This window comes from Chamaea fasciata, unplaced genomic scaffold (genome assembly GCF_029207755.1).
Source record: "Chamaea fasciata isolate MVZ Bird 193981 ecotype frontalis unplaced genomic scaffold, bChaFas1.0.hap1 SCAF_7, whole genome shotgun sequence".
Taxonomy (NCBI): domain Eukaryota; kingdom Metazoa; phylum Chordata; class Aves; order Passeriformes; family Sylviidae; genus Chamaea; species Chamaea fasciata.
In genome coordinates this window covers 22023535-22042229 of record NW_027094092.1, presented here as the reverse complement: position 1 = coordinate 22042229, position 18695 = coordinate 22023535, and the positions used below count along the sequence as shown (strand labels likewise).

General features: G+C 44.4%; 1 protein-coding gene across 4 annotated transcripts in view; it reads right to left on the bottom strand.

Annotated features, from left to right (window-relative positions):
• The window catches only part of LOC136292331 (1-aminocyclopropane-1-carboxylate synthase-like protein 1), a 30096-nt gene extending 13929 nt beyond the window's left edge, over positions 1 to 16167 (bottom strand). The window contains exons 1-2 of one of the 4 annotated variants that reach the window (XM_066187887.1): positions 15969 to 16167; positions 1054 to 1667 (exon numbers count right to left, since the gene is read on the bottom strand). In XM_066187887.1, coding sequence (XP_066043984.1) covers positions 1054 to 1650 — 597 coding nt within the window. In that variant the 5' untranslated portion in view covers positions 1651 to 1667; positions 15969 to 16167. Of the gene's footprint in view, positions 1 to 518; positions 596 to 1053; positions 1668 to 2770; positions 3587 to 13654; positions 13819 to 15968 lie in introns of those variants that run through there. The other 3 variants (XM_066187885.1, XM_066187884.1, XM_066187888.1) reach the window with 3 other exon arrangements.
• Between the last annotated feature and the right edge of the window lie 2528 nt (positions 16168 to 18695).

Below are 18695 nucleotides of genomic sequence, written 5' to 3'. Positions count from 1 at the left end.
ACATGTAGTCATGATAAGTGGTTAAAATAGTGATTTTTCCCCTCTGGAGAGATGATCTTACAGTTCTCGGTTTATGATTTGGCCATATATAGTTTGGCATTAGATCCTGAAGAATTCAAATCTACAAGTACATTCTCATTATTGGAAGAGTCTGGGTAAATAAATTTTTAAAATGTGAAAGAAAATCTAAACAACCGTACACTTCTGAAGTTATTGAAGTACGAGTCTAATTTTAGGTGTTTGTTTAAAAAAAACTACCTCCTACATAGACAACAGTTTGTAGAAGCACAGGTCTGTACCTCACAATACACCTTGTAACAAAAAAATTCCCTATGTGTTTCTAGTTTAACAATCTAGTTTTCACCCCCACAACACAGGGCAACGAAAGTCAGGGCTAATAATAAAATATCTTTAAAATTTCAAGTAGCTCAGTATGTGAATGAAGGATCTAATTAAAAGTAATCCACATATAAATTGTCATTTATATTTACTATCCTTGTTACCCAGTAATAACTTACCATGAACTATTAACACAGCCTTTGTGCCACAAGAGGGCTACAACGAGCTACTTAAAACTGAGCAGCTGAGTGTAAACGGGCAGAAAAAGTGCTGAATGCTATTAACAGTAATTATAAAAAAAAAGGCTACTACTTAGTAGTTCTACTTCCTGCATCCATCACCTGCAATAATCAGATATAATCAGATAATCAGAGACGGTCCTCAGTGGGCAATAGAAGTGATGAGGTGGAAGGAGGAACATGTGCTCTGTTCCTGCAGATTTCTTACATCTTTTAAGGTCTGCTACTGCTATTACTACTCTGATAAAGAAATCAGAGTGTGCAAACCTGAGCTGTACACAGCATTCACCTTTAGTATCTAGATGATCCACAAAGCCACTTTTTATTTCTTTTCCTCAAGCAAACAGTTTGACTCACGTTGTATTAGGGAGATCAAAGAAAACCCCACGCTTTTAGCACATCTGTCAGCAAACCTCTAAGAAACTATTTTTTCCTAACAAGGAAGCCAGGAAAACCCTTTGAGGTTCTTACTCACATTGGGGTTCTTGTCTTCATCATACTTGTCAGCATGATAGGCTTTGTACCCTTCCTCAGTGGAGCCCTGAAAAATGTTGGCAAAGTTGCCTCGAGCAGAGAGGTAGGGGCTTCTCTGGAAGCCGCTGGGGTTACAGAAGCCGTGCATGTCAACCCTCCTCTTGGCAAGCGGCCGAACCCTCATCTCTGGCAGGTTGCTCCCTCTTCCTCCCATTCCCTCAATTTCAGACAGTGCCTGGCTGAAGTCCAAACCCTGAGGCATGGCAACAGGGGAGGAGGAGCCACTATGGCTCTGCTTCAGGATGCTGAGCATTTGAGCAAAGACATTGAACATGCGGAACTCATGTTCCCGCTCTAGTTCAAACCGGCGCTGCTCCAGTTGCATCCGACGCTCCTCCACGTCCAAATCTCGCTGGAATCGGCGTTCTTCCATCTGCAGAAAGCGCTCTTCCATGGCCCGCTGAGATGTCAGGGTCTTCAGCAGGAGATCATCGAGTGGGTCCCTCATGCGCTGGCCTTTCCGCTTTTTCCTCAGCCGATGCAAGGCAGAGAAGCCAGGCCGGGGGACAACATTCTGGATCCGAGATGAGTTTGCCATGTTTGGCTCACTGAAACCTGTAAATACACAAAAGCAAAGAAGAAAAAGTGCAGCAAGCAAAGTGGCATGGGCATGCTTTGCTTCCTCCTCCCAACTGTCCTAAGAACACCTTCTTATCTACTGTAGAGTTTATAGAAATAACAAAGTAAAACCTGTCAGGTACATCCTGAGGTTTGCAAACATTTTTTTTATGTTTGTTTTTAAAATCAGACATCGGGCACACCATGATGCTGCCAGTCCCAGCCCCTTACATGGCCTCCACATAAACCTGAATGATCATCAGTTCCCTCCACTAGGCTAACTATGCAAGCACCACAGCCAAGAGGACATACCATTTCTTCCTGACCTCAGACATTAACCTCACATTTGTTATCATCTCTTCTTCTCCAAAAATTCACGGTCTTCCATCAGCCTGTCCTAGACCGGTTTGAAATCCCCAGGATTCCCAGACTGTACCCTTTCTGGCAGTTAAGCAATGCCAACTGCATTTTCAGTGCAGGAATCTCATCTCCTGTAAACAAATACACTGTTTCTGCCAGTGACTTTCAAAAACATCTTCTTTCAAGTCCCACTGAATAGCTCAGAAAGTCAGGCAATGATTATTCCCAAATATTCTTCACTGTTGAGTGGGCTAAAATATTAGGTCTGGAATATATTTTAAAACAATGCAAGGACAGTTTCACCTGCAGGTTTATGGTGCGACCATGGCAGAAGAGGGTGTACTGATACAATTCAGCACGAGGACAGCAGACAGCTCTGGTTATGTCCAAGTGATACCAAAAAAACATTCAAATGGTTTTCATCAATAAGGCAACTACTGTCAGCATTATATGCAGAAATCTAACTAATCTTATGGAGCCCTTTGTATTTCATACAGGTATTTCACCTAGCTAAGTAACTCTAGACTATATTTACCTGCAGTGAGGTACCTGCATTTTGGGAATGGCCAAAACACCACAAATTCAGATATTGGCCTTCTACTTTAAATCTTTTTGGGATGTGGAAGAACAAGAATCCAAATGTCAATAAGAAAACAAGGTGTCTCTCTCTGCACCAGAAATAATCTCTTTCTGGGAAATGGGCAGGAACCTTATGCTGGAATGTAAAAGGCTATCCCTACCTGAAGGTGAAACACTGGTTTCAATGGGAATCTCCACCCTGGAGATGGGAGAGTCGTTCTGGGCCCTCTCCAAGAAGGCTCTCTCCATCTCCTGTTCTTCAGGGGAGCCCTGCTGGTAAGACATGGCTTGTGGGGGCTCTGGGGTCAAGCTGTGGTCATCAGAGTTCACCTCCTCACATTTGATTTCCATCAGCTCAGGGTGCTGGGAGTGTCCAAAGGGCAGGGCCGAGGAGGGGAACTGGTGGTGGTAGCTCTCCACCATGCTGCCCTGCAGCACCTGCTGAGCCATCATGCTGCCGCTCAGGGAGCCATAGGCCAGGGCCGGCCGGCTGGTCAGCACCCTGTCCATCACCTCGTAGAACTTCCACGTCCTCCCGCCCCGCGGGGCCTTGCTATTGTCCTTGATCCGCCGGTACTCCAGCTTCATCTTCTTGATCTTCTCCCGGCACTGGTCGCCCGTGCGGTGGATGCCCTTCTCCCGCAGCACCTCGGCGATGCGGTTGAAGACGTGCTGGTTGCGCAAGCAGCTCTCCAGCTCTATCTGCACCGACTCGTCGGCCCAGAGCTGCAGCAGCTCCACCACCTCGGGGTCCGACCAGTTACTGCCGCGCTCGTACTTCTTCCCACGAAAATCCATCGCTCCCGGGGTCCCGCCCGCCGCTCGCCCCGGGCTGCGCACCTGCCCCTGCCCCGCCGGGAGGGGCTTTCGCACCTCGGCCCTCGAGGGCGCCCGGGCGGCCCGGCCTCCTCCAGCCCCTACCGGGCTGCAGGGCCTCGGGCACGGCTCGGCACGGCACGGCTCGGCACGGCTCGGCTCAGCCCATCCGCTGGAGCCAGGCGGAGCGAGCTAGCGGGGAGCCGGGCCGGCATGTTCACATCCGGGGTGACGCACATGCGTGCAGCCTTATTCCGGGATAACTTTATCCCGTGCCAGGCGCTTGTCGCGCTCCCGGGGCCGGGCCGGGCCGGGCTCCGAGCGGCGCCGTGGGGTCCCTTCCACCCTGCCTCCTTTCCTCCCTCCCTGCCTCCTGCCGTCCGTCCCCCGGCACGCCCCGACCCGGGAGGAGGCGGCACCGACCGTGCCGTGCTGCATCACCCCGTGCCGGGCCGTGCCGAGCCACGGCCGCGCCACAGCCGCGCCTCCCCTCACGGCGTTCGGCACCGCGGCCCCGCCCCGCCCCGCCCCGCCCGGCGCTGCCAGGCACGGCCCGGCACAGCCGCGCCCGCATCAGCCCCGGCTCCGGCTCCGGCCCCGGCCCCGGCCCCGGCCAGGCGGACACCTCGGGAGCGGTGCTGCCGAATGCCGCCGGTGGAGCGGCCGGCCCCGCTCCCACCGCGCCCCCGGGCCCGGGTCACCGGCGGCGCTTTTGCCGGGGGCGGGCCCGGCCTGGTGAGAGCAGCGGAGGTGCGGCGGCGGCCTCTGACGGCGGCTGTCCCCGTGTCCCTCGGGCAGCGCTCGGGGACACGCTCGGGGACGGGGCCCTGCCCGCCGCTCCTGGACACCAGCGAAGGACTTGTGCCTCCAGTCTAGCCGTCCCGAGCCACCAAGCATTACACCAGTTCGTTCCTTTGTTTACACCCCACCATCAGTGAGCTGCGTGGTTCAAATCCTTCCAAGTACCCCACTCAGTCCTCTGCCGCATCTCTAACTGGGCTAAAGGACTGTAGAGAGTGAATGCAAGATTTCTTCCTTTTCCTCTACACCACACCAGCTCGAATTCCCTGCAGGGATCTGTAATTGCGGAACTCGACCTCACAGAGCTATCCTGCCGCATTAGCCGTGAAGGTGGCCTCAAGCCACGCTGCAGGACAGAGGGAGCAGCACCGTGCCATATCAGTGCGGAGATTTCAGTCCAGACCCCCGTCTGGCAGGATAAGGACTGAGCCCTAAGGCAGCAAGTACAGACATAAACTAGTAATTCATGAGGAACCCACACAGTATGTCCATGTTCTGTATCACCCGTGGCCAGTGTACTAGTGGTGAAGCACGTACTAGGTTTGTCATTTTTCTCTTAGACCAAAAGGTCTGCTTCATTGCAGCATTAGGTTTTTTATCCAACTATTATTACCTTTATTCTGGATTTTAACAAAAAATTCACAGCCTCTATGATTCCATTTCTCAGTCTGTGAAATGGAAACAAAAAAATTTATCTTTGTTAAATTTCATTAAATGCTTTGAACCCTGTGTTGGGGGCTGGGGAAAAAAAAAAAAAAAAAGAGAGAGATATTTAGCTTTAAAAATCACACCACCTTTCTTAATAAATTATGACCAGAGGAGTAGTTTGGATTTTTTTAGTGGTCTGCTGAACTAGAGTTTGTATTTCCACACGCCCATAAGGTGTGCTTTTACTTTCCTGGCTTTTTTTTCATGAGAATGGTACTCTATATTCTACAAGTACCTACTTAATTGCATAAGGACTTTCACATAGATTGTACTCTGGAGCACACAAAGACCAGGGCAACAATGAGTAGAGTCATTGATGATAGAAGTTTAGTAGTAAATATAAATAGATTAAAGGCAGCATGGAATAGTCTTTTTTAAAAGCTTTTCAAAGAAGCCTGAGAGCTTGGCTAAAGCTGTTGTACCCGAGGGCCATAACTTAGGCAGGCAGCCGCAAAGTATTCTCAAAAGTAACTTGTTATATATCCTGGCATCAGGAAAAGACACTGTTTCAAAATGCAAGCATTAAAAGGAATGGAACCTAGATTTGTGATATAAAAAGTATAATAAATCTTGAACTCTCTTTCTGGTTCAGTTATTTTTGCCCTCTTATGCCTTGTAAAGTGGGAACTTGGTTTTTAAAATGAAAATGGGGGCTTCCATTGCAATCATGAAAGTTATAGACAAGCATGGAGTTGAGAAGGAACAAATCATATGCTGTTATATTGCTGAGATACTTGTTTCACCTGCCAGTTCTTTGAGCTGCTTTTCCAGTTCAAATGGAAAAGAGAATTAAGAGGGGCTGTGTTCCCAAAGTGCAAGAAGTGATGTTAAAATGTGCACAGAACAATTCACTGAAAATTTCAAAACCAAAAAGAAAGACTATCTTCTGATGTGTTTTGTACACCTATTTAAGTGACAAAAGTATAGATGCCACTTAATTTGATGTATCCAAGACAGGCTAATTCTTTTAATATTCCTTTGTCAAAAAAACCCTCTCTACCTTTCCTTTTCATGCAGCTATCTCAGGAATGCAAACCAAATGCTGTCATGGACTTCCTTCCTTGTTTTCAAAGAATTTCATGCCTTAGTTTCATCTCAGCTGATGACAGCCGAGTGCCTCCATTACACATCATTTCCTTTCCCAGGAAAGTGCATATGGGAACTCCATTTCTAAAAAGCCATGACATGTGATCCAGAACATATCACCTCTAAAAAATGATGTTAACCTTCACTATTTCATTATTTTTAGCTTCATATAGGACTACAAGGCATTGATGCAACTACTTGATGATCAGCTAAATCTAAGACAATAATGCTTGCCCTAAACACTGCAGGCCATCAGAGCAGGGGACTGTGCTCTTCTGCCATTGCCCATAAACAATGATATTTAAAATAAAGTTTTGTCAAATTTCTTCCTCAATGGCACGGTCACAGACAGCACTGAATGACAGCCCTAGAATTTCTGTTTGTTTCCAGCACATCTGCCAGCTGAGAGGAAGGGGCTCATTGAGTATCAGGCCTTCAGCTGGGAAATATGACAACCATCATGATGGTTTTGGTGGGGAAAATTTTACAAAAGTAATAGAGGCCTTGCAACTCAGTTCAATGACAGATGGTAAGAATAAATTATTTTGTAATTACATAGGATTTAACAATAACAATAATAATAGTAATAACAAAGCCTTAAAACTATAAATGCCTTCATGCTGCAAAGAGGATGATTCACACCAAGCAGCATTTGGGTTAGTATCTCTACTGTCACGCTGCCTCCCTCTCCCAAAGAATGCCCCTCGTATCCCCTCCCTGGGGAGAGGGCATTTGGCAGCTCCCACTGCTAACACTCCCGGAGCCATGGCTTCGCCCAGCAGGACCTCTCTGACCTTTTGTCTCCATCCACCTTGGCAGCGTGGAGAAGCCTCGGTGGGCTGGAGGTGTCCCTTCCAGGCAGGCGTGGCCGGCGCGGTGACGGGAGGAAGGTCCCTGCAGAGGGTGCTCCAGCCCCAGCTACCTTCCTCTGCCTGGCACAGTGGGTTTGCGTGGAAACCTACGGGTGGGAAGGAACATATGGGGGGACCCTGGCAGGCTGGGAATGTGTTACCGAGAGATTTAACAGGAGGGCCCGTCTCCAAGCAGCCCTGTTTTCCAGAAGTTCAGTACATGGCTCTCCATGGTTCGGTGTAAAGGGAAGTTTAAGTTTCTGCTGCAGTCAAGTAAAACTCGATGGTTTTCAAAAGCTGCCAGCATGGGAAAGGATGCTGGGTTGGCTCTTACAATGCTGTAGATCAGAGGAAGGTTACTTTCCCAGAATGTGCAGTGGCTGCTGGCAGCACTTAAGTAAAGCCCAGAAGCACCATGACCAAAACCACAACCACCTGCTGCCCATTTATATACTGCCTTGGAACCAGACAAGCTGAGCAGACTGAGGTCTATTTCCTAAGAGGTGGCTCTAGTAAAAAGCCATTGCCATAAGTGCAGTTTGCAAATTAAAGTCCAAACTGACCATTGAGACAAAAAACTTCACACATCTCCCTAGTTTGGTAGATAGTTTAAATAAATAAATATGATATTTTGCCATGTTATCAAACAAATGGGAAAAAGTTAAAACTCTCTTAATTCTGCTAGTTTCTCTGCATCTGAGCTCCTGCTCTGGCCGTTGATGGTGCAGAAGAGCACCCCCAGGCACTCTGTGTTCTGCATCTAATTCCCCAGATTGCCAAGAGGAACTGAACAGCTGAAGCCAAAGCAGCTTTTATTTTTACATTCTTTAAAATCTGACCATTGCAAAGAAATGGAAAACACCCTTTCTGCTTCAAAGACTTCCTAGTTGTAAAGCTTATTAATATTCATTATCCACTCAATTTCCTGCAAAACCCCTCAGGCCAGCCCCTGAAAACCACAAAATGCTGACTAAAACAAAGCACCTCAACCAAAACTAAGGCAGGATCTCATACATACCAGGATCTTCCTTCCAAAATTATTACTAAATCTTTTATTTCTGTATGTTTATTTGGAGATGAGTTTATTTTATTTCACTGGCCTTCAGAACCAGCAAGACCAAACAGCCATTACAGATGCCTACTCTTAGGCTTCTTATTGCATTGGCAGGCACATGAAAGGGTGGGAAGTCTACAATTGGCTTTGCTAAATTAAGGTATCACTTAATAAGCAGCTGCAGCACATGGGCATGAGAGAAGAGAAGCAAAAGTTTCTGAGGGAGTCATATCCCAACACATGCCCACAGGGTTATTTAAGGTACTTCACAGTAAAACCCACAGAGGGCAGTAGGACAGTCTTCAAAAATACTTTGTAAAGTGGAACTGGACAAAGGAAACTGCAGAAGAAAAGAGTTTGGCTCTTCAGCTCCTAGACTTTATGAGACTGATTCTTCTTTTTTTCCTGAGTGAGTTTTTTACACGATTAAACAGCACATTGCATTTCTGATGAAACTCTGAGCAGACCCACAGGACTCTGAGCAGACCCACAGGATCTGTCCCACTGGAGGCACAGGGAGCTATTAGAAGTGCTGAGTGTTTTCCACCCTCAAAGTCAGTGTAACAGCTACACAGACAAGGAATTGTGGTTTACATGTTTTCTGTGCAAATTACTTTGATAAGAGCCAAGTCTGCTTAGTCCTCCCATGCAAATACTTTATGGTATTCCCTGGAGCAGGAAGTGGTGGTTGGAATGGGGGTGTTTCAAGTACTGGATAAAACTGTAACTAAAAACAAACAGTGCTAAAGAGAATCTAAGTGTCTAAATTAATTTGTTAGAGGGATTCAAGAGAAGAAATGGATCCAGATTCCTATAAACCATTCTCTTCTTCAAGATATCTAAGTTTCTGTAGATTTGATTGCCATAATACGATTTCTCGAAGTTGTGACTGAATAAGTGTTTATGTTACAGATGAAATGGTGGCAAATTTCAGGGCAGGAGCAGATCGCACTTCTGCTAAACTAATGAGCACACTACTAGGGAGTGACAGGGCCTTTTCTTCTTCAGGGTGAAGTAACGCTGATGCCACAGGCAAGAAGTCAAACCAAATATATCTATTAGGGCAAATAAATTTAGCTTTCCATATGATACTGACACTTGTCATCCTATATGTAGAGAAAGCTCTTGCAGTGCTTCATATTCTCCACTAAGGCTTTCCAGGCACTCAAGGCCAAGGCAAGCAAAGCCAACTCAGCACTTGCAGATTCACACGTGTACATTTAAGTTCCTCGCAGGGCTCATTGAAATCTTCCTTTTCTAAACACTGAGATTTTGCATTGCCCTAGAGAAAGAAACCCTGAGAGGCTTCATCACGAAGGACATGGTGTGGCATCTGACAGTGACCTCTGCAGTTTCTTCATAGTCACTGATAGTGGAAGAGGACTGCAAGGAAAAGCCGTTTTCAAGGGAGTAGAGGTAAAGGAGAGCTACTGGCTCTCGCTAGAAAATGGGCACTAGAAGTTCCTTCCCTCTTGACATGTTATTTGTATTAGTCAGGCACGCATTTTTGTTTGGTTTTTCTTTTTTGGCCATTGCTGCTTCTTGGTCTGACTCTGGTCTGGGAGTTCTTTGCAAATGTTTTCTCCCTCTGTGCTGCCAGAAGACAACGTGGGTCATTTCAGAATCCACAGACACCAAGCCAAAAATTCCTCAGTCCCTTTTGTGGCCCCCAAACTCAGATAAACTGATCACTAAGGTAAATACAAGAGATAAAATTCCTTAAGTAACAACACAACAAAACCAGGTATCAACCCATTTCTCTCCCAGTGCGTGGTTGGACTGTGCCCTTCAGTTGCCATGATTTTTTTTTTTTTTTTGGTCTCTAGTTTTACGTAAGGCATATTCAAGATCTGTCACATTTGCCTTAAAAGAGAAAAGCCAGACTGAAGGAAGAGCAGGCTAACTGCCCTTATCTGATGCTAAAGATAGACAGAGACCTCCATGTTTGGTCTCATACAATAAACAGTTGGTATTCAAATTCTATATAAAACATGGGTGAGAATTCTTCTGTATTTTAATTTATAACAGTGAGGAGCTTATACTGCTTTTGCCTGAGCTAACTACCTGAGATGAAACTGGGATCTTGTTTCCCGTACCACAACTAAGAGCCAAGCAGGATACTTCTAAAATCCTCCTAAAGGATCTGTTCATTCACACAGAGCCTTTTCTAGGGAGGGATGATGGTGTCAGTGCAGTTTTTTGAGCCCAGCCACTGCTACAGGGGTCCTTGGTTTTCACAGGGCTCTGCCAGTGCAACTCAGTCCTGCTGGAGTCCCACAGCTTTTCTGCTCCAGCCTCACTGCACTGACAGCAGATCATCATCCTCACCCTGGTCTTCTTTTCTTCTCTGCCAGGCCTGAGAATAACAAATGGTGATAACACTTACTGGTAGCCTTGCATCTGAGGCTGAGCCACAAAACTCATAACTTCTTGCCTTGTTCGGAGAGCTACAAAACCAGCATGGATGTATCCACCTGGCTCAGCTATGCTCGGCTTCCACTTTTGTGAGCCAAATACAATCCCCAATAAGGGGTGATCCCCTCACACGTTGTCGTGCTTTCTTAGCAACTCTTACTAAATACTTTTTATTCTTTTTTTAGTTTCTAAGCTTTTTTTTGCGGTCAGTTCAGGAGAGATAGAGACCTTTCTATTCTCCTTTCATCATTCTCCCTATCTTGTGCAAGAGCTTCAGTGATGTTGCCCTTAAAAAGTCAGCAATTGCTTCCAGAAGCATCATTGTCCTTGTGTAATGACCAGTACCTCAGGAAACAGCCTGAGACTCTGTGGGTCAACACTGGCCCAGTGTAATGGCAACTGCCTCATCTGCACAACTCTTTGGCATCTCATCCAGCTATGTTATCATTATCTGAACTTGCTGTGAACCAAAAATAAAGTCCTGTTTTTAAATACTATTTTAATGCAGACTTCCTGAGAACAGGCTGGGGAAACCACCACTGTCCAAGCTGTGCAAGGGAGTGAATGAGCGGGAGGTTTTTGAGCTGCCTGAAATAATTTTTTAAGTAAGGCTGGCAGCAATGTTATGCTAATATTTAAATTTAAATGACCACACTGTATTGAGTTCTGTCTGGAAAGAAGAGAGAACCAGAAGTCAGATTAGGACAAGGTTTTGATAGCTGTAAGTAGATATTTGCCAGTGCAGCCAAGAGTCTATCTTCCCTTCAAAGTAGTGCATGGATGAAAAAATTTGGTCAGGAAAAGAAATGTGGAAGTGGTTGAGATGGAAGTCAAATCTCCCAAGACTGGAAATCCTTCTAATTTCTCACATGGATCTGGAACCAAAATTTGAAATCCCTTTTAAACCAGCGACCCTCAGACACTTAAATTGAAGCTGGGGAGAAGATCCTCTTGTTCCAACAGTTGCACAACTTGTCATTAGTATTTGAAGACTAAAATAAGACAGAAACAGTCAAAAAAAAGTGTGCAGGTGGTGCTGTTAACTTTGTTTCTAAACAGGCTGACAAACACCTCTTTTCTTACTGAGTGATTTCTTCTACCCTTGGCACAGACTTGCAGGGACTCTGTCTGGTCTGCTCCACAGTAAGATTACCAATAGCTTGAGACTGGAAAAGAAACTTGTTTGCCCAAAGGCTTGTCTGGCTTGCACAGCTGTCCTATCTGGACTCCCTGATGTTCTCTTGTAATTTACATCTCTACCTGTGGCAGCACTACCATGACAATTCCCAGAAGATGCAAAGTTTTTGAGATCTCACGTAAAAGACTCACAAACTCTCCTAAGCAACTTAGTTGGTGCTCTTCTACATTTGGAATGAGAAGGGCTTCCTAAAGGCTAACCCTTATCTCTCCGCTACAATGTGAGTTGTAAGGGAGAGTTCCGACTCAAAAAATTGTTTTTCTTCTTTCTTTGACAACAAGCTGAGAGGTTAGTGTACAGCCTTGTCAACAAATTGAAAAAATGTAGAGAATATCTTCCCTAGACATCTGATTGGTTTTTCTTCTTGTCTCAACTCTCTGAAACTAATCTATGATTTTTGTGAAACCTGCAATCCACAGTTAAGCATAACACTCAATCCAAAACCCACCAGTGCGAAGCAGAAAAAGGAGGGTGTTTCAGTCTATATTCATGTCTGTTTGTCTCAGGATAAGAACGGACTCTTAACAGTAGCAAAGCATTTGAACCATTTGTTTTGTGATCACTTGAAATCACTAAAACCTTCTTGCTGTACTGCAAGCTGTCACCTACCTTGTATTTGTGCAGTGGATTATTAACTCCTATTTTGTAACTCTCCATATTCAATATTGTTTCATTTGGTCCTCCTGAAGACCCCTTTGAATTCTGACCCTGTTCTCCCATGCATGTGCTTGACGGCCGTCAGCATGACACCGTCATCACATTTGACAAGCACTATCTCTGTTGAACCAATGAAGCCATTAATGACTTCATTGTTATTCATAGTTCCCTCTCATTTCATGCAAAGTTCCAAGGACTGTTCAGTGAATAAGCTTTTCCATGGGACAGTGACTTAAATTCCTGGAGTTTCACATGGGATCTGAGTCCATAGCTGCCTTATGAGTATCATGTGAAGGAACATGGAAAACCTTGGCCAAGTCAGAATATAGAACATCTCCTTTTTCTTCCCTGGTTGGGTCCTCTGTCAAAAAACAGAGGGCAGGTGGCTCTGATAGGATTTCTTCTTGACAGGCCTATGTGCCTGTGACTTATGACTTCATTATCTTCTTTGGGCTTATGCACAGCTCATTTTCCCCACTTTTTCCAGAAATTGCAACTGTGGTGACTACTACCTAGTTTGTTTCACTTCCTTTTCTCCTTTCTTCAAATCTATCACTACATGCACTCTCATCTTACACTTTGGAATCTCATCCCTTTCCTGTGATAGCTCCAAACTATTTCCTAATATTTCTCAGCCAGTTCCCTTTATGCTGGACTTCATCAAGGGTGCATGAAGACATGTAAGCAGTGCCTGAACAATCCTAGGGTTGAGTGGTACTACACAAAGCCAGCTCCAATCTCTCAGAGGCCCATTCCCTCTGACACTGATTGTGAACGAACCCAGCCCTCAGAGCACAACAACCGTGTGCGTGCGATGTTGAGTCTGACCTCATTATCTCTGCCTGACTCCACTGTTCCTTCTCACTAGTGTGCATTACAGGGGCGCAGATCCATCCAGGAGACTGCCACAAAACTACTTAGATCTGCTGGTCCTAAGTCGGGTTTGGTTCAACATGCACCTTCTCCATCCCAATAAATAGTGTATTCTTCCTACCAGCCAAACAACGGGGAGTTGACCAACATGCATTCCGCTACACTGGTCCAGTTCCAAAAAGGCTAGCAGATGGAAATAAATACTCTTAAAAATACAGTTCCTGGTCACCCCAATCTCATTGTCTACTACAGAATAGGCAAATGCCTTGTGTGTTTATGACTGCAACATTACAACTGAGTCATACAGCTTGTTTCCAGTTTACAAAGAGAGGCACAGGGCAATTCAGTGATTTGTCACAGGTCAAAAGAAGTCCTAACCAAAGATTTCTCTTGTGGAGAAGTACCAACCAAAGATGCTGGATATTTTCTCAGAGTTCAGTGCCTCATGATAACAACAGATTCATTTATACAGAGCTAGAATGCCCCAGAATTAACTACACCCATTGTCTAAAGCAAACAAAAATAATTCTTCATACCTTACAGCTGAAGCAAAACACAACTGCAGATAGTAATAGTTTGCTCTTACCTGTGGACTTTACTGGAAGAAGAAATGGGCTGACAGTCAGTCAGATTTTGCCTTATGATCCTGGGTACAGCTGCAGTTATAACTCTGGAAAAAGGCTGAGGAAATGCTCTCTTTGGTGTTTATTTACTTTGTCAGGTACGTTCATCAGATTGCATCAAGGAGGTTCCAGAGAAGCATGTGTGAGAATCACACCCCCCCTTGGAAGGTTTTCCCAATCAGAGGCCATGTCCTTGTGCCCTTAGTTTGAGTCACATGGCTTCCTTGAAGTGTTTAAAGAGCAGAATGTGTGTAGGTTATCAATCATCAGGTGTATGCCTTCTGGGGTGGAAGGGAACATTCAGAATTCACAGCTATTGCTAGAAACTTTTGAAAATCTGATTCTTTGGAGGCTGACAGGTGTTTTAATACACTAAGAAAAAGAACAAGTTGTTTTGCACTTTCTGGCAAACCTTTTCTTTGAAAACAGTCTTAGTTTGAACTGTGCTATATTCAAACCATTTTAACTCTGTGATGTTTACTAAGCTGTTTTTAAACAATGATTCATTCTAGGGAAGTTCATAAAAGGTTCTGGAAACATGTAAGAAAATACTTTCAGGTCTACAAATGACAAGTGTTCATCTACTCACTTGTTGAGATGTCAATAACAATCTGATGTTGGTGCCTTGAAGAATTACTGGTTTTAAGCCTCTAACTTCAGAATTGCAAAGAGGGTTTCTGCAGAGATCATCTCCTAACCCAAGACTGTCACAGCAAAACCCCACCCCAGAGCCTGAGGGAATACTTGAAACCGCTCTTTCCAAAGCTAATAAAGCTCTGTCAAGCTGAGGCCAAACACCCTTTGCAGGTGTAAGTCTCAAACCCACTGAAAGCCAGTCTCTGCTGCTGACATGTTGAGGTCACTTTCCAAATGTGATACACTGTGGGACCAAAAGAATTTCCTCTGGTTTAGTGAGCTGTTTCTTAAAATAGTAGGTAAAAGCAGTGGCAGTGAACAGAGTCAGGGTGCTCATACCCTCAGTGCAGCCAGAAAGGGCATGTCACATTCAGCCAACAAAGGAAGATTTCCCCATGCGACCTGCCACCATTGCACAGCTTAAAACTAGTGGTGACTGCAAGAGATAAAATAAATTTTTCAGTTTCTATTTAAGCCTTCAATGCATCTGCCAAGACTTGAGAAAGGGAACCGCTTTTGTGCCATGAGAGTTGTGCAGTGAAAACTGAGCAGGGACCAGTTCCACCTAAATCTCCCCTCCAGACTACTGGAACATGTCCAGGACCATCACCACCCTCACTGACAGACAGAAGGAAATAGAGTTCACCAGTATTAAAGAAGTGAGCTGCTTGGCTTGAATTTGAGTCAGATGTCTATAACCCAGACTGTAGTAGCAGCCTTCACCCTTTGTAAATCAAGAACTGGTGGGAGAGAGGGAACATGATCTCACCTGCAGTACTGTCAAAGGGTTACAAAGAAGAGTCTTCACATCATTTTCCCAATTTCTCAGCCTTTCAGTCTGTCCTGTCATCTGACTGTACACTCCTTGAGTATCCTCATCCTAAAGAGATTTTCTTTTGTCTGAACACAAACTTGAGTCTAGCCTAAAGTTATCTTACTGATCACATTTAGTTCATGTGCCTTCACCCCTTCCCCTCTGCAGTTTTGGCTCCACTGCAGCTGAATAGGGTAATTATGAAGAAATACACACATTAACTTTCCATTTGAAATGTGTGCATTATTGCCATCTTTCTTCTCTCTACTTTCCTATTTTTCAGTTTGAGTGAAGCTGCTTTCATTCAGAAGTGACCAAAATTACAGAAACATTTATGAAGGAAATTAGTTGCATTTCCAGTCAGTTATTTAGGAATGATGAATTCCTAACAGAAAAATCATTAAGTCTGTTGTTGGCCCAGAGGTCATGATTCAAGCAGGCTGTTTGTCCCACAAAGGAACTTGCCTTTTTCCAATTAGAAGAAAAAATATTTTGGCAAGCAAAGGCAGCATACATTGAAATGTGTTCTGCCTGTACCCAGGCTGCTTCAGCCTGATGGGATTTCATTCATTCTATCTCCATGAAGCTCCTTAAACTTAACTCAGTTCAAATATACAAAACGAGAGAAATCAGAGTTCAGTTATGCTCAGAAAGACATCACAAATTTCCAAACCATCTCCCCTCATTAACATACTTTGACCTTCTTTGTCTGCAAACAGAAGGATTCCTCTTTTAGAAAGCACCAGGATCTCACTAAGCTAATATTAATCTACTTTAATAAGAGCAGGTAGTTTAAAACCACTCCACATTTCATCTGCATTACTGACCTTTGATGCAGGGACTTGGCTAAATGGCAGTGGTCACTTGGTACCCCAGAGGCAGCGTTGTCTATCACCTATGTATCTCCAGGAGTGGAAGGCATAGAAGACCTTGGGTGCCCAAGCAGGAGTCACCTCAGCCGTGTTGTTTCACCAGGCACTCTCTTGTGCTCCAAACCACTGGGGGAAGAGCAAGATTATTGCTGTCTCACTTCCAAACCCAGGTGCAAGCCACGTGCCTGTCCCACGTAGAGAATATGCCAGATGCTCACCAGTGATGCTGGGGAAAAGGCACAGCTGATCCACTGATTAAGTGGTCAAGGTCTGGCCTCCAGTCTAAAACCAATCATAGTTATTTACAGAACAATTTGCAAGAAGAGAGGAAGAAAAGAACTTTTATTTACATCTTTCATAGATTTTTTTTTCCTCCATCAGGTGCTCAGCTAAAAGAAAAATACATATATTAATAGACACAAAAATGTGTAATTTCTTGATGTCTGTGTATCCCTATTCCAATAAATAAAATTAGAAATTAAACCAGCATCTATATTCCATCAAAATGTTGAGTTAGAAAATATTCCAAAATTATTTAAATATTAATAAATAAACACTGATCTCTATAAAGCTGAAGCAAAAGCCTCCATAAGCAAAAGCAACCACAAGATTGATAGAAAAATCCAGATTTTGGCAACGTAGTGCTGGTTCACTTCTCCCATTTGCAATCATTCAAGACTTTGCCTTAGCTATTCCTTCTCTCTCTTTTTCCTCCCTCTTATCCACTGGGAATATTTATTTGCATGTGACCAGGCTTCAGATGTTTCCCATAAATTGGGGAGTTAAAGAGTTCATTCCTGTGCCGGGGGTGGTGCAAAGATACTGCAGGTCTGTGAAAACCTGCAGCCCTGTTTCAACACTCGGTTGTAGCCCAGAGATTAACCCAGTGGCAGTGCTGGTGTGATTGAGGGTATCTTGGGCAGGTGTGCAGTGTTTGCATGCCCTCTCCCAAACCACTTCAAGGCCTTGTGCCAGCTGACAGGAAACTGATTAAATACAGTGTTGCTCTTACTCAATGAGAGAAGCTCTGAAAACCTTTACCATGGGCAGGAGGCAACTGGAGGATGCAGCATGCTCCAGTCACTGCCAGACAGAGCAAGCACAGACAGGCAGCCAGTCATATCTCTCATGCATTTGAACATGAAGGATCCTCCATTTTGAGTTACTCCAGCATCACTGAGGATAAATTGGACCTCTTTCTCCAGAATCTGATTTGCTTTCCATTTCCTCTACTGCCTTCACATCCAGGCCATGTGGCAGTAGAGGAAAAAAGAGCTGCTTTCAGGGATGTGTCCAGTCTGAAGGCTTGATTCATACAAGCACTGAAGTCCAAAGAAGATACTCCAAACCCCCGGTACTTTTTTCAGACTTTGTGCTCTGGTTCACAGCCTCTGTCAAAATTAGCTGCAACAGTATAAGCAAGGCAGACAGTCCCATCTGCATTCTTTACTTTTCTGCTGAAGCTCACCACTCCTATAGGTTGTGGTAACCTTTGGCAAACTTCTGCACCAACTTCTATGAGAAGTTTAGAAATTTCACAAACCTTTGCAGACAAAGTCGCTGGCGTCAGGTTCAGCACCCACAGCAGTAGGTGATGTTTGTCTCAGCAAAGATGAGCAGTACAGTGCCCGTGCTCCAAATGATGCATGCTTGTCCATAATTCCTCTCCACGTTCATAGAAAGTACTGAAAGATTAAACCAGGAATGAGTGGAAACAGCATAAAGATGCTGATCTTTGATGAAAGAGGCTGATCTGTGCTAGGAGGGGTCAGGGATCCTACAGAATTAAGTAGTCACCAGTACACTAGTATTTCAGTGCTCTGGGATTAGAAGTGAGTTGAGTATGGTGGTGTTTTACCTCTGATACCAGACTAAATTATTACAATGATTCATAGTTGAAGTATAAATCTTTCCTAATCTGATCCAAGACTTTTCATAGAAATGGTGGTAAATTTCTTCTTCTGCACATACTAAATTATATCATTTTATTCTGAGGGGTATTTAGAGCTTTTGGGTGACACAGCTTTGTTGCTTTCTCATAAATATTTAGCTGTGGAAGCTTATGCTGTTTAGGTCTGGAATGTCTCAAGATGGAAGAGGGAAATGAGACTGCCTGGAGCTGAGCCCAGCATTTCTCTGGTGAATGTGCATCAATAAAACAAAACATTTACGCACATACATAAGAGACTGTGGGGAGGAGAAGTGGGGAACCCAAATGTCTCTTCCATTGTGTCCAGCTTTAACTCAAACAAAAATATTAGAGATAGGGGGAAAGGGGCAGAGGAAGAAGATAACATGATAGACAGAAAAGAATGTGAAAAAGCTGCATTCCAGCACAATCTAAAACTTTCCAGGGAGACAAATGGGGATAAGCAGGTAATACTGTTTGGCCTTTTGTAGAAGTCTTTCATTCATAGGAACTCTCTTCATTTCTCCATGACCATATCTCACTGCTCTTTTTACCCACCATTGTCTGATTCTGGATTTACAGGTCCTCTCAACAGTTAACCACAGCAAATATTTTGAGCACAAGTCACTTTGCATCTCACAGAGTTTTGGAGAAGAAACCGAGGAGAGACCTACCAAGGCAACCTCCAGAGCTAATAATTTACTTTAATAGCAAAACGATCTCTTTTAAACTAGCATGTTTAAGGTAAATGGAAAAGGATGCAACCTTTTATC